The sequence below is a fragment of the Chlamydotis macqueenii genome, chromosome 1 (assembly GCF_036417535.1).
Source record: "Chlamydotis macqueenii isolate bChlMac1 chromosome 1, bChlMac1.mat, whole genome shotgun sequence".
Taxonomy (NCBI): Eukaryota; Metazoa; Chordata; class Aves; order Otidiformes; family Otididae; genus Chlamydotis; species Chlamydotis macqueenii.
This window is the reverse complement of record NC_141556.1, coordinates 152881322-152906984: the sequence shown is the minus strand read 5'-3', so window position 1 is coordinate 152906984 and position 25663 is coordinate 152881322. Positions and strand designations below refer to the sequence as shown.

Genomic DNA, 25663 nt, shown 5'->3' with positions numbered 1-25663 from the left:
TTCAGTCCTCAGCCTGGAAGGCTTTGAGGACAACCGGGTCACACATCCCTGGGAACGCACCTTCCCACCCTTCTCCGCAGCCAGACACCATCCTTTTCTCCCACAGCAGCAGCACAGATTTGTTCAGTACAGGCATCAGGACCCTACATTATAGAGAGAGGGACCCAAGTATATTGGACACTGTTCCTTTTGGAGATAAAATTAATTACTAAGCTCATATGTAGGCAGTACCTCAAGCACTATATCCATAAATCTTTTCTCCTACTAGTAGCTTTCCAAGTTGATTAGGAGTAGATGACAGGAAGGGGAGGACTAGAAATACTTCCAAATGACCAAGCTTTTACAAATCACAAGTTAGCGCAAGACAGCAGCTGAATGCTCGTAGTCATCACTGTTCATCAGTAAAAAAATAAAGTTTTAAAAAAAAAAAAGTCTCTACAAATCACAGTGCTCATATTCTGAAAAACAGCAACCAGGTTTCACCCCCAAAACAAACAAACAAACAAAAAAACCCCAACAACAACAACAACAAAAAAATCCAAATTTTGAGAGCTAGCAGGTTGTCTTGTCAGAAGTAACCTGTGTCATGTTTCAAAAATGAGAAGTCATTCTTGCACACATAATAAATAACATAGGGTTGTCTGAAATGCCTTAGGAAGCTATGGTTATCAGATCAATAGCAGGCACCCACCCACAGGTGGTCTGCCCCAACCAACACTTAGTAAGTGCCTCTTATTTAAGGCTAAGCTATCTTCTGATTAAATTAAAATCAGCTGTAGTAGATAACCATATGCTAGCTCCTGATTTGTAATACCGAGTTTGACTTTTAAACCAGCCTTCACTAGCAATTTGAAAATATTTAAACCTTGCTAAATGGGTAGAAGGTCACGGATCTTGCAAACTGAAAGAAAAGTCTGCTTTTTAATTTTTTTAAGAGAAACTTACATTAGTAACATGGGACGTAAACCTAGGCCCACTCAATAGATAGGTATTTTTATGATTTGTTTCAACATCAGTTCATTTGTAGGCAGGTTCTCAACGAAGAAAATATGCCATTCATTCACACATAATTTATCCCCAAGAAAATTACAACTGCCAACCACCACCAGTTTCTATTCAGCTGAAGTCTTCTTCACTGGGTGCTTCTGGACAGCTGTTATTTATCAAAAGCAGGAGGACATTCTGGTGATCTGGTGGGCTGTCTTCAGCAAGTACCAGAAGTGGGAGACTGTGGCAGACATACAGCTGCCGCCTGGGTTTTATGGAAATGTACTTAAAACTTGTTCACCTCATTCAGATAATTTTATTGCAGGACACGTGGTTCATGTTTTCAGAACTTGTGCTGGCTAAGATGAACACATGGCTTTTGCATTTGCAGCACCACTTCTCCCTTGGAATTCCACTTCTGGCTTCTCTGCCTACACTCTTAAGAGCATATTTAGTATTCACTGTTTGGAAGCATTAACTTGAGGATTAAAGAAGTGAAAACCACAATAAGCACGTGTCGTAGTTCAGCCCCAACGGGGACCAGACTACGCAGTCTCTCTCTCACTCCCCCCACTCTCCGAGAGAATAGGAGGAGATTTGACAAACAAAAGAAAACCAGGAGAAAAAAAACCAAACACGCGGGTTGAGATTGAACAAAAAGTAAATTTAACAGTAATGACAGAAGAAAACAAGACAGTGATGGAACACAAATACAGTACAATAGCTCACAACAGATCTCCACATCCAGTCTCTTCCAACTAGCAGGGCCTCCCTTCAGCACCCTCCTCACTTACATACTGAGCATGATGTCAGATGGGATGGAATAGCCCTTTGGCTAATTTGGGTAAATTAACCCCAGCTGTTAGCTAATTAGTTAACTATCCCAGCCATAGGGGCTACCAGCTTCAGTTCTCCACCCAGCTCAGGTAAATATTAACTCTATCCTGGCCAGAACCAGGACAGCATGGTAAAAATCGATCTCATCTCATTAATGTTCTCCAACCTGGCACAAAGGGAGTATCACTAAAAACGTTAAACAACTCTGTTCTGTCTATACAGAATAAGCTACAAAGAGCAATGTTACCACTGTCCAGTGTCTACCCATTCAACCCTCATGCCATGAGGGGAAGCTACTTACTGAAAGGGAATTGCATACAGATTTGCATGCATTACATCCTTTTCTTTCATAATTAAGGTGATGAGGCAGCATCTCTAGGTCACAAAGTGCTCTGCCACTCAAAAAGAGGCTAGATGCCAACTATTCCACTTCCACCGTGCCTCCAAGACTTGAAGTAAAAAAAGAAGTTGAGCAGGACAATGTGGAAAGGGCACACAATGCTAGAACAGGAATGGAGATAAGGGAAACAATACGAATGTGATACATATAGCTCTCTGTTCTGGGAGGCAAAGCTCATGTCCTAAAGACAGTCTTTCAGGAATGTTTGTTCCTCATAAAAATAAGAAGTAATCATACTGGTGGGGGTTGGCAATGCCAAGCGGTTTGAGATATTTTCAGTTTAACAAAATTAGATACTTACATTTTAAATAAGTAACAGCTTGTATCAGAGAGGAGAGAAAAAAAAAAGAAAAAAAAATTACTCATTATACCAGTGGGGTTTTTTTGTTTTGTTTTGTTTTAAAACACCTAAGTCTCACTTGCAGCAACCCACAAGATTTTATGATCTCTTATGAAGCCTGGGAGATGACAACTTAACTACATAGGGCTTTTTCTTTTGTTTTTTAAACTATAAACCACTACAGATTCTTGTCATTTTTCCCTTTTCTGAATGAACCAAAATATTTTCTTTTTTTGAAAGCAAATGACAGCTGGAGAATGGAAAGAAATAATAAATAAAAACCCTCTACAGTATAACCTAGAGCCTTATTTCTAACTTCAACAATGAAAAAGAGAGCAACAACAGATTTGTACGTCCAAATCACAGACCCCACTATGAAGAACAGAAACAGAACTTCTGAGGACTTTCACAACATAAGGCAATAAACTGCATGAAGCTTCAGTCCCATCGCTGAAGTAACTTGCACAACCAGAAGGGGAAGTCGGTCAGCCCAAACGCCTTAGGGAGAGGGAAGCAGGTCGCAGGACCTCAACTGAAGGTCATTGCAACCAGGGTACATCATCATACATGTATGTTTTTATACTGCTGTCGTTGAGTGGATTTGGAACATGAGCTTAAGCAGAAATCGAAAGTTGGTTGACTCCCAGTACAGAAATCATTACCCAGCCAATGACAAGCATTTAGACATTTCTTTTGTTTTAAAGGCTATTTCAATCTACCTAACTTTTGCTTCACATTCTTCATGAAGTGTACTACACATTAATTTATCTTGCCTTGCCTCCCAAATTATTTATTTGGGATTCATAGCATCATAGAATGGTTTGGGTTGGAAGGGACCTTTAAAGGTCATCTAGTCCAATCCTCCTGCAAGAAGCAGGGACATCTCCAACCAGATCAGGTTGCTCAGAGCCCCATCCAACCTGGCCTTGAACGTTTCCAGGGATGGGGCATCTGCCACCTCTCTGGGCAACCTGTTCCAGTGTTCCACCACCCTCGTAAAACATTTTTTTCCCAATATCTGATCTGAATCTACCTTCCTCTATTTTAAAACCATTACCCTCATCCTACTGCAACAGGCCCTACTGAAGAGTTTCTCCCCATCTTTCCTGTAGGCCCCCTTTAGGTACTGGAAGGCTAGTTAATATATTCTTACAGGAAGAACATTTTCCTGAAGGTCTAACTAAGCCATCCTTCATTTTACAGATAATGATATAATTAGGAGAAAAATAAGATCTTAGGTATTTAAATATCTATGATCAAATATTATACATGACTAAAAATTTCTAAGTAGTCATCAGCTGCAGAATGTAAAACAAAAATATCCTGCTATTTCAGCTGTTCTGAAGACCATTATTTTTAAACTAAGTATGTAAGAGTAGTTGGATAGTCTTTTCTCTGTATTTTGTAGGAATTTCCTGAAGTAGAAAAGCAGTGGTTAGAAATATTAAATCATGTAACAGATCAAAGAAAAAATGTCAGTGGATCAACAGGAGAGGCTGAAGGAACGGGGAGAAGTATCTACATCAGATGCTTAATCATTATTGAACAAAATTATTCCAATCTTCAATTCATTAACCTGTAGACTGGGGGGGGGGGGGGGGGGGAGGAAAAAGGAGATATTCTCTGTAGCTGAGGATACAATGAGTTATTTTCATGACAGAAAAATGTAAAAACAAAAACAAAACAAAAAAAATTGTGAAAGGGTGGGAAAAGAAACAACCTGAAGGAACAGAAGTTTTAATTTACAATAAGACATTACCCTGTTGGAGTACTGGAAGTTTTAAATGTCTCTCCTCCTGGAGTCCTGTACCTGAAGTTTCTATGATGCTACAAACTAAACTGAAATGTATTTTTTCTACAGTGGAATTGGTGAGAAGGCAAAAGCTCAAATGCATGTTTTCCTCTTTCTGCTTTAGCTATAAAACACTAATAAATTCAAGCTCACACAGATCTTCAGGTTGTCAGTAGAGTTCTACCATGAATGGCTCCTTGGTGGCCCATGCAAAGCCAGCTTCAATTCTAGTCTGCTTCCCAAGAGATGGAAAAAATACACCAGAAGATTCACAAACATACCTGATGATCTATCTCCCTTTAAAAACAATGTTAAGAAGTTCTCATCTAGATTTGGTTTTTTCCACACCCAGATATGTTAGTAGGATTACAAAATCTTGTATGCTTATTGAGTTGGTTGTCCTAAAGGATGTTATCCTGGATCTCCTGTGGTGAAGGATGGCAAACTACATATGTTGAGAATTCATTCAAATTAAGAGCAAAAAGAAAACTCATTTCCTTTGACCACCTCTGCTCTCAGCAGTACCACTTGCATAAGCTAAGTTTAATCACCAAGTTCAAATCTCATTTCCCAGGCATATCTTCAGGTACCGCATATGAAGTTATAGTTAATATGACAGGTGCAGGAATAGGAATTTATCACAAGTTTGATGCCTTTTTCATCAAATCCCAGGATGTTCTACCCAGTGTTCACCTGGAAGAAAGCAAATCATTCAGATTCGGGAGATAAATTTGATTTTTAATGGCTCCAGATGTATCCACCACAGACTCAGCATCTTTCTCGATAGAGACCCAAACAAAGGTTACTTGTTTGGATATTTTGCAATAGAACAACGTGACTCAGACAAGGAATTACCAAGTTCACCTTCAGTTCAGCCAGTGAAACACTGCCCCAGGAAAAATCACTTGGAAGCTCAGGTGGTTCTCGTGGCTTTGACACGAGACACTAGTTATAGTAAAGCAAACAACTCATCTCTGGTACAAGATGTGATTGCAGCGTGAAGTAAAGATACTTAAGCTAGCCTAAGTATCAGAAGCAGCCTGGCCAAGGCACTATGAAGCTGGTTATGAGTCTCCCTGGCTTTGACATTTGTGCACCACAGTGTGTATGTACGTGTGAGATGAAACAAGGAAAGTACTCGCCATACATGAGCACTCAAAGAAGTAACTGTAAAACTATATGGCTAACAGTTAGTTACCTGCCCTCTATTTGTACCACTGTCACCTTCTTTCTGAAGGTAAGAGTAAAAAGTTCATTGAATGGTCTATAGAAGAAGGCACCACCACCACACAGACTGCCTAAGTTCAGGCACCTAAACATGCAAAACTAATTTTAAGTAGCTATTTGTTTTCTCTTTACGGAATGTGCCTGGTATCCCAGCAATAACTAGAACTGGGTCAACGTGAGGTACTTTGTACACACTCATCTCTGTCTAACAGCTAATGAAGCTTTCTGCGGTTCTGCGCAACACTATTTACCCAGCTAGAGAGAGAACTACCGGGGAAAAAAGCATCCCGTCCTGTCCCCGTGTTTTCCCCCACATGCTTAACTGTTGAAAGAGTGGTCATTTCTCAGCTCAGGTATACGTTTCACAAATATTAAAAGTCAAACTGAGGAGTGCAACAGGGCATTAGTAATGTGCTCTCTTGCACAGAGCACCTATTTAAGCCTTTGCACATAGGCTTCCTGTTTTACTGAAGCGAATAATCACGTTCTTGGACACCCTTCTGAAGTTTTCTACAGTTTCTCCCACCTGTTCCTAATCCACCGTAAGATGAATTCCCATATGTCTGCAGTTTTTTTTGTCAGCAGCTTTGCCATTGCACTTACATTGTTTGACTAACCATTTCTCTTGTTCATGCCTCCCTCTCATACATTTTCAGTATTGTCACAAAGCAGACAGTCAACACTTAAACTAACCTTTCAGCTGTCAAGTCAATTTTGACAGAGATGTCTGGAAAATACACCCCTTCCTTCAGTAAGGAGGGAAGAAAGGATGCAATGCCAAAGGCACAAACTCTTAATTATGAAGATTCTCAGTATCACTCCAGCCTAGGATCTGCGGCTTTAAAACGTGGGTTTAAAATAGACTCATTCAATCAATTCAAGGACTTGTACAAACACATTTGTATCAGGCAAAGCTGAGAAGCAAAATTTTCACAGAAAAACAAGAACATAGGCCATGCACCAAAGACGAGACAAACATATATTCTTGTTCCCTCTTCCACTCAAATGCACTTGAAAATAGTCAATATTAACCTCTCTCCCGTCTTTTGCACTATGACTCTCAAATTCAGGCCTCACTCAAGGACAAAATTAGAAAACAAAGGCAACCTCTTTTGTTACAGAAGTTGAGGTGCTACCGAGGACTCCAAGTCGCTAGTGTTCATCACCTTTAGCCAGGCAGAGACCTCAGGTCACCGATACTGTCCAAGAGAGAGTCTCGCTCAACCGTCAAGTAGTTTCCCGCTTGGGCTAGAACACTGCAGTCACTTCACACGCTATTATTGAATACCACATGCAAAGCTGGGATTTAACGCAGGGGCTGGAATACAGAAGTTACTGCAGAGGTTCATACACGACATTTATCTTGGCCTGCATCAAGTATTCGCAACAGACAAGCGGCCTACCTTCCCCATTAGCTCGCCTCCCCAAGAGTCGGTACTAAAATTGCACATTAGAAATGACAAATTCCTCATTCAATAAAGTGAATTAACCATAGATTAATAAACAAACTTAATTTTGTCTTCTGTTTCTTTCTGATGTTTGTGTATTTTTCCACAATTCCCTCTGACAAGGTATTTCCATATTTTTATTTCACTTACATACAAAAGCACTTTCCTTCCACAGCAGTGAGTTTGCCACCTTTGACTTTACTTACGTATTGTTGTATTTTTAAGTTGCGGGACACGGAAGATGGAATTCCCTCCAGGACTCTGTCCAGACAAGTCATTATTTCTTCATATTTTTAATCACTTCCCAAGTTATTCTGCTCTTTTCAGAAAACATTAATTGTAGAAAAACAGTAACCTGCTGCATTGTTTCACAACAAAACCATGATCTCAAGCTAAACCTTTATTCCTGCCTCTGAACCTGCTTCAGAGGCTTTAGATACAGAGCTCACCAACACTGAACTCTCTTCAAGTGTTTTCCCCACGTACACGAGAGATTTTTTGTCGGCAGCCAACGATATTGTTCCTTTGAACCACTGCTCTTACGATTTCCTTTTCAAGATGTGGGGACTATAACCGTACACAGTAATCCCAGGGAAGCTGCACTATTTATGTATGAGGCACTGGTCCTCAGCTGTCACTGCTTTACATGCAACAATTATGAACAGTTAATGTGCAGAGGCCAACATCATATTTTGCAGGATAATTTTCCCAACAGCAAAAAGCAAGAAATCAAAGCTTCTTGGTAGCAACTAGCCCCCGAACCGTGACTCCCTGGCAACAAGGCATTTTATTCTCCATAATTTCCATGTCGTACCTTGTTAAGTTCCCACCTCTTGAGCACAGGTACACACTCGGCTGCCTTCCTCACTAAATGATCCCTGATGCCCAAGACACTTTTTGAGGTGATGTCCTCTAAACCCTTCCACAAGTGGCCTCCTCAGTTAAACATACCTCGTCACACATTCAGCAACCCCCAACCCCAACTGCTACTTCATCACCATTTCTCCAGGTTTGGAAAGGCTTCCCCACGTGCCTCAAGAGTTCTCTTTGGCTTTGACTGATGTACCTAACAGTCTCCTCTGTAGCTTCTTCTCTCCCAGTGCAGTCCTCTACTTCCAAAAGTCAAAACCAGCAGTATATCAGAGTAGCTACAGCTGATCTTCAGTTGCGAGGAAAATATGGCACTTCATCCTACCCTTTCTTTGTTCTGTTTCAATATGACCAAGGCCCACGCTTCCTCACTACCTACAGCCAATTTTTATATTGTTCAGCACACAGCAGGACATTTGCCTCCAGGGTAGCAAGGAGACCAGCCTACCTGGGCTGATCCCATACTTCAGGAACCGAGTCACATCCTATCCCAGGCTTCCCCTGAGAACTTTCACTGAGTCACTCCCTTTCCAGGAGAAAAACATGTGCAGAAGAAATGTACATCTACACAGATAAATTGTGAAAGAAAAAAAAAAAAAAAAAAAAAGCCCTCAAAGCCTAACAAAGCGAGGGAGGAACCTAACACTTCTTACCAGCTAAACACTCACACCTAGCCCAAGAAAGCTCAGCACAGGCAGTTGCCTGCACTGCTGGGAACCGCAGATCAGAAACTGTGAGGACTTCACACATGCTCACCAGCACTGATCCCTCAGACATCAGCAAACCAGTCACCAGAAATGACAGAGATGTAAGTATTCATTAGGCAGATGCACTGCAGGTGACCCAAGCCACAGAAAAGCCTTTTCCAGGCTATGTTTGTCTCCCTTCTTGAAGCTGCTAACAGGGACAAGTCAAAAGTCAGAGGAAAAAAAGCCTGCAGGTGCAAAATAAAGGGATGAGAGGAGTAAAAATATGAACTGGTAGCTGAATATTCACAGAAGAAAACAGTCAAATCAGTTCTCATATGCAAACAGCTAACTTAAGATGACAGGAAGAAAAAGAAGGGAAGTTTGCTTTCCCAGTTAAACTTTATGTTTCCCTATAAAGCCAGCTCTTTCTCAAAAATCAGTTACAGCATCATGAAGTGAACTTCATTAAATACTTGTCATTAACTTACCAGTCTGCTGCTTTAATACCATGCCAGCAACACAGGGAACACTGGCCACTAATAATTAAGAAACCATGCTGCTGGGGGCACTGCTTATCTGTCAGACGGACAAATGTCAACTTAAAGAGACTGAAATCCAATATACAAACAAGTTTTTCCTTTTGAACTATTAAGGCATCAGAAAATAAGCCTACATTATATACTCCCACAAAATGGTTAGCTACAACCACCACGCATTAGTATTCCAGGTTTAAAGGCGGAGCAGGACCAAGAGCCTCCGCACTTCAGGACGTGTTTGTGCTGCCCAAGATAAAATGCTACGTGCTAGCTCAGAGCTGCATGCCATCAACACCCAGCAGGAAGTCTTGGTTTACTCCGCAGGTGCTGTCAGCACTGCCTGGAATATATATACACACACCCTACATATATATATATATAGCTTTGACATCCTGAGTCTCCAACCTCCAATCCTTTCACGTGAGAAAGTTATTCCAGCCAATGCTGTTGTGTATGTACCTTGGTCCTGAAAAATGCTACTTCAAATGTACTACTATGAAGGTCTCAGAGCATACATTCAAATGCTTTAGAAACTAGGCCTCTATCCAGTCCTTTAAAATAGGCTAAAAAGTTCACAGTTTCTCTCTTTTTTGTATAGTTTAAGCACTTTTTTTTTTCAGTTCCTTTGAATTAACTGACTCAAACAGAAAACAAGTAAATATAATTTGTAGCATTACCATCTAAGCAGTAAGTAAATTCTCTGCACCAATAATACAACAGCAGCCATGCTAGTCAAATACAGGACCATCTGTATGATGATCAGAGGGCTGGAGCACCTCTCCTATGAGGACAGGCTGAGAGAGTGGGGCTGTTCAACCAGAAGAAGAGAAGGCTCTGGGGAGACCTTATTGTGGCGTTCCAGTACCTCAAGGGGGCCTACAGGAAAGACGGGGAGAGACTCTTCAGTAGGGCCTGTTGTGACTGGACAAGGGGTAATGGTTTCAAAATAGAGGGAAGTAGATTTAGATTAGATATTAGGAAAAAAAAAATTTACAATGAGGGTGGTAGAACACTGGAACAGGTTACCCAGAGAGGTGTTTGATGCCCCATCCCTGAAAACATTCAAGGCCAGGTTGGACAGGGCTCTGAGCAACCTGATCTAGTTGGAGATGTCCCTGCTCCTTGCAAGGGAGTTGGACTAGATGACCTTTGAAGGTCCCTTCCAACCCAACCCATTCTATGATTCTATGATCTACCAAGCCTCTGGCAATGGAGAAACAGTCAAAAGCAGATGGCTAGGAAAAAAAAAAAAAAAAAGTATTAAAATATGGCAAACATATGATATTTCTTCTTCCAAGCATTCTCCCATCTGTGGCTTATTTGTGTCCTTGAGTTGAATGCAATTTCCAAATAACTTCTCTCATAATTATCAGATTGGAAAACTGGAAATGTTGAATTATTTGCTGTGAGTATTTACATAAAAAAATAATCAAATCTGACAACTTCTGCACACCCATTTTAGAAGACTTGCAGATAAGAATATGAAAGATTTAGACTAGACTAAGCAGCTGATAAGGATGCTTTCCAAGATAAGGAGGAGCATGAACATACAGCAAAGAGAAGAGTCCTTCCTAGAATAACCGATTTGCACTTCAGACCTCACTTGGTAGAATTGATCATGTCTGCACTTCTGTGATTTACTGAGTGATAACAACAGAAACATACATTTTAAGCACTTCGGTAAGTAAATTTAATTCTTCCTGGACAAAATGCAAGATTTTTTCTGAGTAACAGAGTGAGAAGTAATGCAAGATCAACAGAGTGATGAGTGAAAATGACACCTATTTTAAATAATTCAGAAGATCAGCAATTAAACTGCCGTCCTACTAATATCCATGCATACTTAATTTTTGATCCATCACCGCTACTACGGATACATTCACCAATCACTAAAGTCTAATCTTGTAAAAACAAAACTCCGCGTTAGAGGAACAAAGTTTCAGTGCATTAAGTTTTACAGTGTTACAGCCGACTGCCTAACCCATACCAGAATAACAAACAACCATCCAAACTGAACTGAAAGTAAAATATAGGGAACTTCTATGGAGACAACAGTCCCCAGAATAATCCTAATAAGCAACAACAAAAACATTCACATATTAAATATAAGACGAACTAAGAAAATTTAAAAGAACGTGCATTCCAGTTAACCTTGTATAATTGTGCATTTTACTAGAGTACTGAACTAGTGTAGTAGTTACTACCAGGCGTCCCCTCGTTTTCTAGGCCAAATCTTCCATATTCTGACACTGTATCTCATGTAATCTACTACTGGGGCATTAAGACAGACCTCTTGAGTTGGCACTCAATCCTTAGGTAAGATGGGCAAAAACATTGCACCATACTTTCATCATTGTTGTACTAAGGAATTTTTCACCTCTTGGATGATCTTCGCTTTCTTCTTTCCCCTATATATCTACACACACACACAGTTAGAGAAAACAATGTACCTGTATTTGTCGACCCTGTAACTGCTTCACAAGGATTCAGCAGTAAGCAATGTCAGGTTAATAAATAGACAAAAGAGCTACATTTTAAACTCCTCCTTGCTACAAGAACTCCAAGCTTACTTGGTACCCACCTGGTAGAGATAAGATAGTGACACCATAGAGAGATAAGAGCCACAGACAAAGGACTGCAGACGTGTTGTGGCCACCAAAAGCGTAACGTCCACACAAAATAAAAATTTTAAAACAAACAACAAAAAAAAAAAAAAACCACAAACACACAGACGTTTGAATTGCTTTTTTGACTTAATGTCAACAGAACTGCAGTATCCACAGGGTCCCTTCCTTCTTCATCAGGACAGGAGAAAGCATGCCCTCGGAGCTGCTATTTCTTAGAAGATTAAAAAGAGCTGTTAATAAGCCAGATCCTACAGGCCCCAGCGTGGCCCAGCCCAGACTTGGCAACTTCCAGTGTTCTGCAGGAGTGCAAGTCAACCGGGAGACAGTGCAAGAGTCTGTACCTGCCTCTGAAATGCAAGAGAGGGGACGCTGGGCTCAACGCTAACTCCAGCAACAGAGAAGAATGAGGAAGATGTGCTATGCTGCCCTCAGTATAACACAACACTGCCCTTCCACTGGTGCTCTGAAAATACAGCTTCAACAATCCTGCTAGAGGAGTCCCGCCGAGACTCAGGAAGCAGTGGGAGCTTCTACCGCAGCACTACACAAGCAGCAGCATCAGCAGCGGCCCTGCTCTGGGATGCAGAGGGACACCAACTGCTAGGAAGGCAATGAGCTCTGAACTTTTGCATTGCCTCGAGACAGCTATCACCTGGCACATGGAGAACCAGCTCTGGAGCTTTCCAGATCCCATATAAAGCTGGAACCTGAATCCTCAACCATCACTGAATAAAATAGTGCCATAAGAATAAATGAGTGAAAAAAGGGCACTAACCCTACAAGACAAAGCCTGAGGTGGAGTTATTCTATAGTATATGATTCAAAAGCAGAAGGGCATAAGGGAAATTACCAAAGAACAATCTCACAGAGATAACTCTTCTGTTGAAGTAAAGCCTACTGCTGATCACCCACATGGGTCTGGCTTAGGAGAAGCCAGCAGCAGTTGCGCACAAGAGACTCTCCACAGTAAAATACGTCATTTTGAAAAGTGAAGTAGAATTTTTTTAGAGATACTGGAAAGGATACAGAAAGTGTATTTGAAACAGAGCTATCACCAGCAAGCTTTCATCGTAGTAACAGATTAAGAAATGCAAGAAGCAAAAGCTGTTGAACCTCTCTTTTCCCCCCTCCAAAAAGTGTTTCTGCATCGCTTCTCGGCAGTTTCATTCCTCCCTTCCTCCTTCTCAATTCCTGATGCAGGAAAAGCCATTTTGCACTAGATTGTGACATGAAGTGACAAAGCAAATGAACTTCCTTCCCAAATGTCACCCAGAGGAAACTGGAATATTGCACGATGCTGCAGCTCCTCAAGTTTCACAACAATATATAATTTTCATTCTTCATATCACCACTAACGAATTCTAACAGAATCCAGCTAAATGTGAAAACAAGAAAGATACTGAACAAGATATTTCTCCCAAGAGAAACTTAACAGGCAGGAACATCCACAGACCTCATTTTATAGGGCAGTCTGGCCCTCTACGTGATAGGGCAGAGCTTCCTGACCTAATAACCAAGAGCAAGATATTCATATGACCAAGACCACAAAACACTTTTCCAGTCTGTGCCCTCCCACCTACTCCAGCCCAGGGCTCCGAACTCCATCCTCCTGCATCCCGAAGGTGCTGCCTGCCACAAAACAGGCGGCCAGACAGCGCCGTGCTGCTATCCCAGACAGGAATTGCCTGCAGCCTGTACTCCCTGAGCATTAAATCCTTATGTGCAGGCTTGCATCACTGCGGTGAAAGAGCGAGCCACATCCGAACGGTTCGTGAGCTTTTCAAGGTCTGAGTCTGACAGCAGCTGGTGTCAATCGGACACCTGAAAGCAGGCAGGCAAAAGTGATGAACAGAAGTTCTCTTAACTCCTGCCTGGATTTGCAGTCCTTAGCCGTCTACTCAGGCAAAAGAAAGCAAACGGGCATCTTCTCTGTACACGCACGTTTTTTTGCAAAGCAGGTCCCAAAATACCAGAGAATAGCAGTTGTAAGGCCCCTTTCGGCCCGTTAAAAATGTGTTTCTGAATTTCAGACTTTGCTGTACTGCCAAACCATTCATTTTAAACAGTTGTACCGAAACAACGCGCGAAGCTCCAGGCGCCCGGGGAGGAGGAGGGGACACTGCCCCGCGGGGACGGGGGGGCACGACGACGACACGACACTGCCCGGGGAGCGGGGTCGACACTGCCCCGTGCCGGGCCCAGGCAAAGCGGGGTTCACCTCCCCATCTCCCGAGCCCGGGTTTTTGGGAAAGACGAAGCTGTACCGAGCGAGGTCAGCCGACCGCAATCTTTCCCATCAGCAGCCGAGCCAAAAATTAGGGGAGAAAGAAAAGAAATTAGGAAGGGGGCGAGTGCCGCTCTCGCCGGGCCCGGGGGGGCAGCCCAACGGCAAACACCCCACAAGTGCCCGGGCGGCCCTTTTCCACCGGGAAACACCGGGATCCCGCGGGGCCACACCCCCCCGCCCTCTTCACCAGGCCGCCCTGCACCGCGCCGGTGGGGATGGGGCGGGGGGGAGGGGTGGGGGGTGTCTCACCGGCCGTGTCCCAGATGGAGATGTTGTATGGCCCCCACTGCTTAAGGTAGAAGGCGCCGCCGACAGTGCTGACCGTCTCCTGGAAGCGCCTCTCCATGTACCGGTGGAGCAGGGAGGTCTTGCCCACGTTCATGTCCCCCAGCAGCACCACCTTCCCGTCCGGCTTCTTCATCGCGGCCCGGCCCGGCCCGGCCCGGCCCGTCCTGCCGCCTCCCGCCTTCCCCCCCGCCCCGGGGTGCCCGCCGACCCGCTCCGCCTGGCGCGGCGGAGCCCCGGAAGCGGCGGGACAAGGGCCGAGGGCCACCCCTCCGCGGGCACCGCAAACTTCAGGGGCTCTGCTGCGATCCGGCCCCGGCTCCGGCTCCTCCTACTCCTGGCCCGGCCCGGCCCCGCTCCTGCCCCCGCCCTCCGCCGGAGCCAAGGAGGGGAGGGGACGCGGGCAGGGGTGCGGCCGGAGCTCCGCCACCCCCCCCCCCATCCCCGGGCCTTCGTCCCAGCTCTGCCCCGGGGGAGCAGGGGGATGTGTCCCGGCCGCCTCGGTACCCCCCCACGAGAAACTGCCTCTCGTGGGGGCGTGGGGCCGGAGGTCGGCCACGCTGAGCTTTGGGGGAAGGAGGGAGGGGGATGCTGATGCACCCCTAGGCTGCCAAAGCCTTTCCAGCCGGAGATCCTGAAGTAACCAGCTCCTCAGCTCTCCTGCAGCCCAAGGGGAAAGCCCGGTCCCTCCACCCCACTCCCGGGGTGCAAATGAGAGAGTTTCTCCGAAGCAAGGCTCTCCCTGCGACAGTTGCCAGGAGAACACGCGTGCCTGGGCGTGAGGGGGGTTTTCCGTGGGAAGCGGGGATTCTCCTCCCAGTGCCAGGTCTACCCATTTTCACAGAAGGTCGCCCAGCTGCTGCAATTCGGCTTCGTTCCAGTTCAGGTGTCAGAATCAGTTAAACGACCCGGAGATGTAGCCTATCATTTTTGCATCAATCCTCTTTGTGCATCGTGGATCCTGAAAAAAAAAATATTTCAACAGGACTGAAAGATGTTACGAATTTTGGTCAAGGAAAGGGGTAACGTGCAGACCAACTGGAGGGGAAACAACTGTGAAGAGTATTTTTGAGATAATTTACTGGTTATCAATTTCCTCTCCCTGCCCACACGAAAGCATTCAGAGAGCAGCACTTGTAATAAATGAGCACGCATCCTCACATTTGCATGTCTTGTGTTGAAACTGTTAGAATGTCTTTAGCCTGGCCAAGTTTCGCATTTATGAGATGCTTTGATTTTTGCTGACCCGCTAAAAAGGAATAGCTCTGTAGCAGTTTTTTTTTTTTTCAAGCCATACTCAGTTAATTTTGCTTATTCTGCTCTTACTGCCCGGATTTCTGGGTTTGCAGCTGTACCTGGAGATACATCTTTTCAGTTCAGAATCAGATACCCACCAGATATTAAAGTACTGGAGATACCCAAAGAAAGAGGATGCTAAATTATTTGGGAAAAAAAAATCTTACAAGAGACTCTAAAATAATAATATGGGATGTGATTCAGGGCTGTGTGAAATACTGTTTCACTTCCGTTATTGTAGGGCAGTATTTTGCTGTAGTGTGTGCAGCCTTTGCCCCAGAATCGCGATTCCTGATGGGATTCTCATCTCAGTCCCAGAGCTGGGAAAAAGAAACTAATCGAATCAAAGTGCTTCTCCGAGGGAGTGCAAAGCAGGCAGGTTTCTGCTGGGTGCCTGGTATGAGAATGCAAAAAGAACAGGCGTTCTCTTTGCATTTTGCCAGTTCCCCTGTGCAATGTAAATTACACCCTTTCCAAGTGGCAGGCGCCATTTCAGAAAGAGAAAATAAGAATGTTGTGTCAAAGAGTGTAGTCCGTGAAGATCTGAACCGGTAAAGTGTATGTCCCAATACGTACTTGGACCTGGTACCACAGCTGACCACTCTGACACAGCCAGGGACGTGTGTTATCCCACTACTGTGCACCTCCCATTCACCACTTAATTAAAGGATCATCTCTGGTTCATAGTAATCTGCCCCTAATAATCAGATGCAATGCAATGGGAGAGCACTGTGTGTTATTTCAGATCCTTGGGAGTATTTAAGAAAACGGTGACGTGAACGTGTTTCACTTAAGCCCTTAAATACGTGGGGCTGCAAAGTCCTCGGCCGTCTGAGCTTCCATTGACCTCAGGAGGACACGTTCGCTAGGCACAGCGCAGCGTCTTTGGTTATTACTGCCGGCGGACGTCTCCCTGTATGAATGCGCTCCGATCTGCAGCATTACAATTTAAGTCGCCTGTTGTTAAAGTCAAATGGCTCATGATAGTCTGTAATGCAATACAGGTAATAACAGAGTGCACGTGAAAATATTTGGGAAAACATCAGGAGCCTCTAATTTGCTCTCTAGCCCTCAGATGTATAGGCCGGTTGCAAGACAATTTCCCCAAATCACAGAGTCGTCTGTAGCAGGTTTCCACCGTAGTAAGTACGGGCATGACGAAAGCCAAAAGTCGCTTGATAGGAAGGAATATGAAATACTTACTGTCTGGGTAGGGCATGTGTACAGGCCACTCACCTCATCTGGAGTTAGTTTGTTTTTCATTTCAGAGCATCTGAGGACACCATTTTGTTACAGTGAGGTTGTTCATTAGCCTTCCTGACAGCGTGGCGACATGGTCACCATGGCTGGTCTGCAGGTGTTCTGGAATTCACACACTTGGGCTAGCAAGGTGGATAACGCATTAAAGTTTCCTACCGATTTCTGTGCTAGAGTGAAACTCCCTCAAGAACAGGAATATCAGCCTTGTACACCAGCCAAAAACCTGAGCTAATAATGACTATACTGGCATCAGGGTAACTCAACCTTTCTAGTCTCCCACAGTATGAAAGCTGCCTAATTTTTCAAGAGAAAATTAGAGCTTGTTTATTCGTTTCCTTGCCAGCCTTCCCAGGACAATATAGAATCATAGAATCATGGAATAGTTTGGGTTGGAAGGGTCCTCTACAGGTCATCGAGTCCAACCCCCCTGCAAGGAGCAGGGACGTCTTAAACTAGATCAGGTTGCTCAGAGCCCTGTCCAACCTGGCCTAGAACGTTTCCAGGGATGGGGCTTCCACCACCTCTCTGGGCAACCTGTTCCAGTGTTCTACAACTCTCATTGTAAAAAAATTTTTCCTTATGTCCAGTCTGAATCTCCCTCCCTTTATTTTAAAACCATCACTCCTTGTCCTATCACAACAGGCCCTGCTAAAGAGTTTCTCCCCATCTTTCCTGTAGGCCCCCTTTAGGTACTGGAAGACTGCTGTAAGGTCTCCCTGGAACCTTCTCTTTCTCCAGGCTGAACAGCCCCAATTCTCTCAGCCTGTCCTCATAGGAAAGGTGCTCCAGCCCTCTGATATCTTTGTGGCCCTCCTCTGGACTCCCTCCAGCAGGTCCACATCCTTCTTATGTTTGGAGCTGGATGCAGTACTCCAGGTGAGGTCTCACCAGGGCAGAGTACAGGGGCAGAATCACCTCCCTCAACCTGCTGGCCATGCTTCTTTTGGATGCAGCCCAGGATGCAGTTGGCTTTCTGGGCTGCAGGTGCACATTGCCAGCTCATGTTGAGCTTCTCGTCCACCATCACGCCCAAGTCCTTCTCCCCAGGGCTGCTCTCAATCCATTCTCCGTCCAGCCTGTACTTGTGTCTGGGATTGCCCTGACCCATGTGTAGGACCTTGCACTTGGCCTGGTTGAACTTCATGAGGTTTGCATAGGCCCATCTCTCTAGCCTGTCAAGGTCCCTCTGGATGGCATCCCTTCCCTCCAGTGTGTCAACCACACCACACAATTTGGTGTCATCAGCGAACATGCTGAGGTTGCACTCTATCCCACTGTCCATGTTGCTGACAAAGATCTTGAACAGAGCTGGGCCCAACACGGACCCCTGAGGGATGCCACTCATCACTGGTCTCCACTTGGACATCAAGCCATTGACCACTACTCTCTGAGTGCAGGCATCCAGCCAATTCCTTATCCACTGGGTGGTCAGTCCATCAAGTCCATGTCTCTCCAGTTTAGAGACAAGGATGTTGTGCGGGAAAGTGTCAAATGCTTTGCACAAGTCCAGGTGAATGACATCAGTTAGTTGTCCCTTGTCCACCAATGCTGTAACCCCATCACAGAAGGCCACCAAATGGGTCAGGCATGATTTGCCCTTAGTGAAGCCATGTTGGCTGTTGCCAATCACCTCTTTGTATTCCATATGCCTTAGCATGGTTTCCAGGAAAATCTGCTCCATGACCTTGCCAGGCACAGAGGTGAGACTGACCGGCCTGTAGTTCCCTGGGTCTTCCTTGTTTCCCTGTATATAAATACATTGTCCTGCCTATGGGCACCATTTGGTCTCCAGGCTAAGAGTATTTTGTAAGTTCACAGGAGGTGAAATGTTTGTCACGGAACAGGGTTGGTTTTTGCTGAGTTGATCTTCTTTTTGAGACAAATTGAGCAAGTGGTTGAAGGTGCATGTCGTGCCAGCTACTGCCTGCTGCCCCCAACGTGTCACAGGTTTGCTGTGGCCTTGGTGTTCAGCACTTCAAATCTGTCTCTCTTTTTCCTCCTCTGGCAGTCTCTCTGTCTTCTGGGATGTTGAACCTCCATGACCAGATGAGTGCTTTCTGGAGATACCGCAGGGGACCTCAGTGGTAATGATAAAGGAGGTACAAACTGCTGAAAGAAACATCCTGCTTTTTAAACATTGTCTGATAAAATAGAGGCATGTATCTCAGTTATCCAGTGAATGCTAGACAAGGCCTTATGAACAAAAGAAAAGGGCAATAAGGGAGGCCTATTCCTCATCCTCAAAATGTGCTGGCACTCCAGTGGTTTATTTGTTGCACCTCTTCGCAAGGCATGAGGTCACTGCAAAAGCTATGAACAGGTAGCCGTTTGTGAAGCAAAGCAGTTTCTGGGTTTGTTTCTGCTTATTGCCTTCCTTTATGACTGCTTTCTTCTAAATGAGCAAATAGGTGTGCAATGCTCATTAAACAGAAATATTTGCACACGTCATCTTCCAGACAGCCCTAACTACAGCTCACTCTCAAGGTGCTCATCATGTTGCCACTGCTCTGTCTAGCCATACACAGGCAAGGTTCTTCCTCTTCACCTCATGGATTAGTCCACAGCCTAGATGCCCCAATCAAGGGAAACTGCACTTCAATTCTCTTGGGTTACAGTTCCACCCCTTTCTCCTCCTTTTCCCACTCCCTTTCCTTGTGCTGGCACTGCCTTCTGCTTGACCCTCCCCAAGCTTGATAAGATGATGAAAAATTAGCCCAACAGTGACAGTGAGTAGTTTTCTGTTGGTTTTGTGATCAGCACAGAGGAGGCTGATGAGGTAGCCCATGACCGGGGCCACTGAGCCCTTGGGGTTCAGCTGGGCAGCACTGGTTGCTCATGCCAGGCAAGGTGTATGGACCTTTGCTTCGCCTCAGCAGCTGTCCCTGCTCTGCGCCCTCTGCAAACCTCACAGCTCTTGGAGCACCTCAGTGGTAGGCCTCTTTTCTTGGACCAGGATTGAACCAGCATGTGGCTCTATTACTTCTGTCTGGGAGTTGTTCAAATCACAGCACACTGGAAGTGAGACAGGTACATCAATGAGCTTGAGACATTCTTATCATAGAAAAGCCTGGCCTGGGTGATTAGAATTTGCCTGTGTTAAAGGCAAGTGAAAAAAAAAAAAAAGTCTTAGATAGAGACCATGAGGCAACCTGAGCTGTAGATACAGCCACCAAGCTGTAGTAAACTCTTCCCTGATGCACAGATGCTAGAGATGCAGATGAAAATGGGACCTCAGGAGGAACTGCCCCCAGGTCTTCTGTAAAAAGTTAGTTTAGCCTCTGTTGCTCAACTGTGAGTCAAGGTCTCAAATCAGCTTTCTTCAGTGAGGAATCTGAGTTTGTGAAAGCCAGAAGCTGGTACCGTGTGGAGGGAGCATCCTTGCCATGTCTGTGCCACCAGCCAGCTCGATTCTCTCCTTACAAATACTTCCCGTTCACCAAAATCATCCGAGTCCTCCAGTGTTTTGTGCCTATCTAGATAGACTGATGTGTTTTACCATATGAAGGAGTAAGAGCTCTAGTTTTTCTAGACTTTCTGCTATATGAAAGAAAAAACTTTTTTCCTAATGCCAGGAGGCTTAGTGTGGACGTATTCACCAAATGAGATGGAAATACAGGACGGGGGGCTTGATCAGGACATCAGCAATTGTGGTTCAAAGCAATCAAAATGCAAGCAGTTATGTTAAGTGCACAAAATCTGAGTTTTGCTTAGAGTTCTTTTTTCTAACTGCAGCATTTTAAGGTCTAATCAGATCCATCAACACATGACAACCCAAGGCTATCCTGCTATTCTCTCATGTTCCTGAAGTTTAATAGGGCACTGCGTGGATGTGTAGAGAGGTCTATATGCCTACAAGAAGCTACAGAATTCTGGCCTATAAAAGGATGTATTAGGTTTTCACACTTTCCAGCATCATGAAAGGGATGGAGTAAGTCAGCTGGCAGTAAGACAGAATTTGCTTTAGTTCTTATAAACTCATCAAGGTTCTTGTAACTTGCTCACGATAAACAGATTCATCCATCTATTGAGAAATCCTACGGAATGCAGCAGCCCTTGAGCGGGAATCTGAGTGCAGGTTTGGCAGAATCGGATGGTGCAATCCTAGTGACTAATAGCGACACGAGAGCCAAAACGAATGCAACCTATGATCTTTAAGTGTAAAGTTATTTTCACAATGCAAGTTTGTGACAGTTGGAAGAACCTTATTTTTATTTGTATATTCAAATATGTTATCATGTGAATCGTTAAAAAAAGCGACAAATACAGAAGAATAGACCTGTTTTTTCAGTCGAGCCCAGCTCATCACTATTGACATTAATCTTCTGCATTTTATACCCTAATTTTAAGGTAATTCTCTAGGGTCTGAGCCATACCCACCATGCTTTTCTATGAAGGAATTCACATGGTGCCAAGCTTGTCAGTCCCTGGTCAGGAAGAAAAGGTGGTTGAAGAGTGTCACCAGACAACTTTGCCCCAGGGCAAAATGACATCCAGTCAGGAGTTATACTTTGCCCTGTCGTGATACTACACTTTTATTTCACCTCTGGGCTGGATGAGCCATTGTGATCTCATTTTTCCTTCCTCTTTGAACTCCTCCCCACCCACACTGGCAGTGTGCAGAAAGAAGTGGGACTTCTCCTCTGGGCACTTGTTAAAGGTCAAAAGAATTTGATTGAATTTGTCAGTAAAGAACAACTGTCCTCTTTTTATCGCCTTACAGGAAGACAACATTGTGATCTTCAAAGAGTAAACTGATCACCGCAAAGTGCGATTTACCACAATGATTTCTCCTAAAAGCTTGGAAACCCATCATGGGCTGTTGCTTCACCCACCTAGGTCTGGCCATTGGGCGAGGGATGCACCAGCTGTTGGTGGACAATAGAATTTATTTGCAAAGTAAATATTAACGTAGTGAGGAGTGTAAAGACAGTCATGATTTAGTTATACGTGTGAAGATGAGACTTGGAGATTAGGGATGGAGAAAGGATGAGCAAAGTGGAATTTAGAATATGCAAATATAATTGATACCAGGGTGGATTTGGACAGTAATACTGGAAATATTTGCTTAAGTTTGTAGTCTTCAAATAAGAAACTTAGTGTATAAAATTTTCAAGTCTTCTTCTAGTCCTAGTTTAGACCTAGGAAAAAAGGATGCTATGATCATAGAATCATAGAATGGTTAGGGTTGGAAGGGACCTTCAAAGGTCATCTAGTCCAACCCCCCTGCAAGGAGCAGGGACATCCCTGACTAGGTCAGGTTGCTCAGAGCCTCAAAAAGGACTTCCAAGCTGCTTTCTAACTTGTATAAAGAGACAAAAAAAAAAAAAAAAATGCAGAGTATTTCAGACTTGGGTTAATAGCTAGTTAATTGGACTTTCACTGTATTAGACATGATATATGCACTAAAGCCTACAAAGCAACTCTAAGGTTTATTAAAATAGATTCAAACACAGCGTAAGGGCAACATCATTACATTTGAAACATTTCAATACTGTAAAGTCTTGTACAGAGTTTACATAAAGATGCTGCATTCAGAATTTCCTATTTTTCTATGTCTTTAACCATATATTTATGATTAAAATAAAGTGCACCACTCCCCAGTGCATCCCTTTACATCACAGTGTTTCTGGGAATTCATTTCTGTGTCATTCTTTAGAGCACATTTTCAATTTAAGTATTTAGAAATTTGCTGTTCATGAATCATGTAACTATTCTGTTTTGCTTTTGTCCTTTCTTTTTTAATAGCCAAGTTATTCATCATTAGTTTTTCATCATTACTCACCTTGGGTAGTCCACTGGAAGTCTTACTGAGATCAATGGAACTATTCATAGCCAAGGTATAAATAAGCACAATGGGATTTTGACCTTCAGCCACCTCAAAAAAGATATTCTCCCATCTAATTATATAGACATAATCCTGCTCTAAATTCAAGAGCAAAAATACTTTTAAATCACCTCTGACAAAGAGTGTCTACTGTTTGCAGCTGAAACTGAAACTTTTTTTTCCTCCTGCTATAATACGATTATCCTCTATGTAGTTCTTTTATGGGAAAATTTTACGCAAATCATGTTTGCTGAAGCAGTATGGTCTTTGACATTTTGTTTCTGAGTTGCTATGAATTGCACGCTACTCTTCTGACATCTTTCCAGTCTATAGATGCTGCTGTGTTTCTTGAGACCCTGGGAGGTTACCTAGAAATGAAACCTGTTGCTGGCAATTCCCTTTATAAAAGCAAGTTGCTGAAGTAATTGCTTTGGTGCCTCCTGTTCTGGCTTCAGCTCTGATAATATTATTTGAAAATTCACTTGCTTGCTTCTTTCTGTTTGAAATGCCAAGTGGGAGGCAAACATAATTGCAGATTGCTTTTCTTTGGCTATTTAGTTATCAGTAATTATTAGTATTTTCATGACGTTTTCATCTTGTGAGCATTGCTGAAATGTAGGGCTATGTTCTGTGCTGATTTACACTTATGCCAGCTTCACTGAAACGTTGGTTAAATTGCTTATGGGAGCATCATTTCCATGTTTGGCCTGACACATCACTGACAGGTTCCAGCAGCTTTGAGTATGAGGTATTCCAACCTTTCTTCACATCTAGAGCAAGAAACTCTTAAATCAGAGAGAAAACTTAGAACCATAAAGGACGTAAGAAAGAAAAAGCTCAAGGAAAAAGTTTCTCTCTATTATGAGATTTTTTTTTATATAGAATGTGAATTATAGGTTTTCTTTTAATACACTGAGAAAACAGCTTCTGTGAGATAGGGGTTGCAGAAATTACTAATGCTTGTTGATATTTAATCTAAATCCCTAATTTAAACAGTGCTGGGTGAAACTCATTCCAGATTTAATACAATATGATCTAATTGGCTTCAAACACCTGCTTGTGTCAAAGCTGGTCTGTTTAAGGAGTAAAAATAACAGAGTAAAGAGCACTTTTAGAATATATTGGAGATGTTAATGTAAGATATTATTATTTGAGTTAGCGTGTTCCTATTTAATTCAAATAAGAAAGCTTGTAATTCTCTAAAACTCAGATCAGATTAGCGTAAAATAACATAGTAAGATTGCTATTCTTATATCAGGAAAAGGAGAAAGGAGAAAATTAATTTACTATAGACAAATGAAACTGAATGGAAAATAATAATTGAAATTAAAAGGTGAAACAAAAGGGGGTTTGTCCAAAAGAGAAGAGAGAGGATACAAAGTGTGAAACAAAAGCTTCATTATAGAATACATACATGGAGAAAGAGGATGGAAGATGGTGAAAGAAAAACAAATAGGAATATCCACTCTGGTTGGAAGACATCAGTGACTACAGAATAAGATTTCCATTCTCAGTGAAATGGCAAGTAGGAACCTGACCACATAGCATGTTGCTGGTCAGCTGAGTGCTGAAGTGTTTTCTTAGGAATACTATTAACAGTTGAAAGCATACCTAAATGAAGCCTATGCTAAAATTCTTCAGTGAAGAAGGACAGACTTGAATTTAAATTCTATCATTAGTTTTTGATTAGGGTTATAAACTAGCTAACTTCTGTACATATGGAAAATGGACAGTAACAAAAGGAAAGAAAAAACAATAGAGTATGAATGGAGAAAATACAGCAAACACTTGTTATCTGTGTTCTGCAGAATGGGTAGAAAAAAACCCATCCCTTTCAGTGAGCTTCAGGTCAAAGCCTGTGTTTTGATGGATAAGGCACACTAGTTCACAATGTGCTCATATTCGTTATAAGTACATCTTGTGATCATGAAAGAGAAAAAAGATTTGTAACAAACCTTTGTATGAAGGCAGAATGGTAACAACTTGAAACTCAAGGGCTTTTTAAAATTTAGGCAATTTAGTGGAGTTTGTTCTCCAGATAAAACATTTACTTCATTGCCTCTGTTCTCAAATTGCCAATACAAATTATGAAAAACTAGCAAGAAGCTAGTAATAGTGAGAGTAAGCACTACAATCTTGTGGCAGAAGGTTTAAAACCAAAGGAAGTAATTGTTTTTTCTCAGTGTATTATTATATTGCAGAACTCTTTGCCTTGTGGAAGCCAAAAGTTAAAAAAAAAAAGGTTAGACTGATGGAAATCAGAAAGTCCCAAAGGCTCTGTTTCTCAAACACTTACAAGGATATACCAGGAAAGAGCTCCTGTACGCTTACTCTGTTTCCCGCTTGAATTGTCCTCACACCTGCGAATGGAATGGTTTTCTGTAACAGCACCTGAGCCTCTGCAGTTATGTATAAACATAAACTGAAATTGGAGTCATCTTGTCTTAAAGCATTAATCGAAAAGCTGTGGCATTTCAGGAGATGGAAATGACGGCTCATTTGTCCCATCTGTGGGACACTGGGATTTTGAGGTGCAGTCAGGGTAGGAGGTGACTGTATCCGGTCTGTCTCCTGGATTCTGGGCTAACTCATCCTCCAGTAAAAATAAGACCCACGTGAAGGCTAACAACTGCCCAAGGCTTTATTTTTCAAATTTTTTAATAACAAGCCGTAGGTGCTCTCTTGCTTCTCAGTTATTAGCTGAAAGGATCATAAAACTTACCATGACATGATCCAGTTAGTTGAAAGGAAAGAAGAGATTAAGTAGTGTAGATTTTAGGGAGTAGTATAATCTTTACTGGAATTAAGCAAAGAAATGTAGAGATAGTATTTAGAGATTATAGAATTGAGATGATTCTGCAAAAATTGCTTAACCTCATGAAAACTTAGATGACGGTAGATGTTTGGCCCTAAGCTATCTGAAAGTATCTGATAGCAGTGGTAACTTATTATTCTGGT

General features: G+C 43.1%; 1 protein-coding gene across 1 annotated transcript in view; it reads right to left on the bottom strand.

Annotated features, from left to right (window-relative positions):
* The window catches only part of RAB20 (RAB20, member RAS oncogene family), a 29212-nt gene extending 14739 nt beyond the window's left edge, over window positions 1-14473 (bottom strand). Inside the window, exon 1 of the mRNA XM_086741173.1 lies at window positions 14290-14473. Coding sequence (XP_086597299.1) covers window positions 14290-14461 — 172 coding nt within the window. The 5' untranslated portion in view covers window positions 14462-14473. The remainder of the gene's footprint in view (window positions 1-14289) is intronic.
* Between the last annotated feature and the right edge of the window lie 11190 nt (window positions 14474-25663).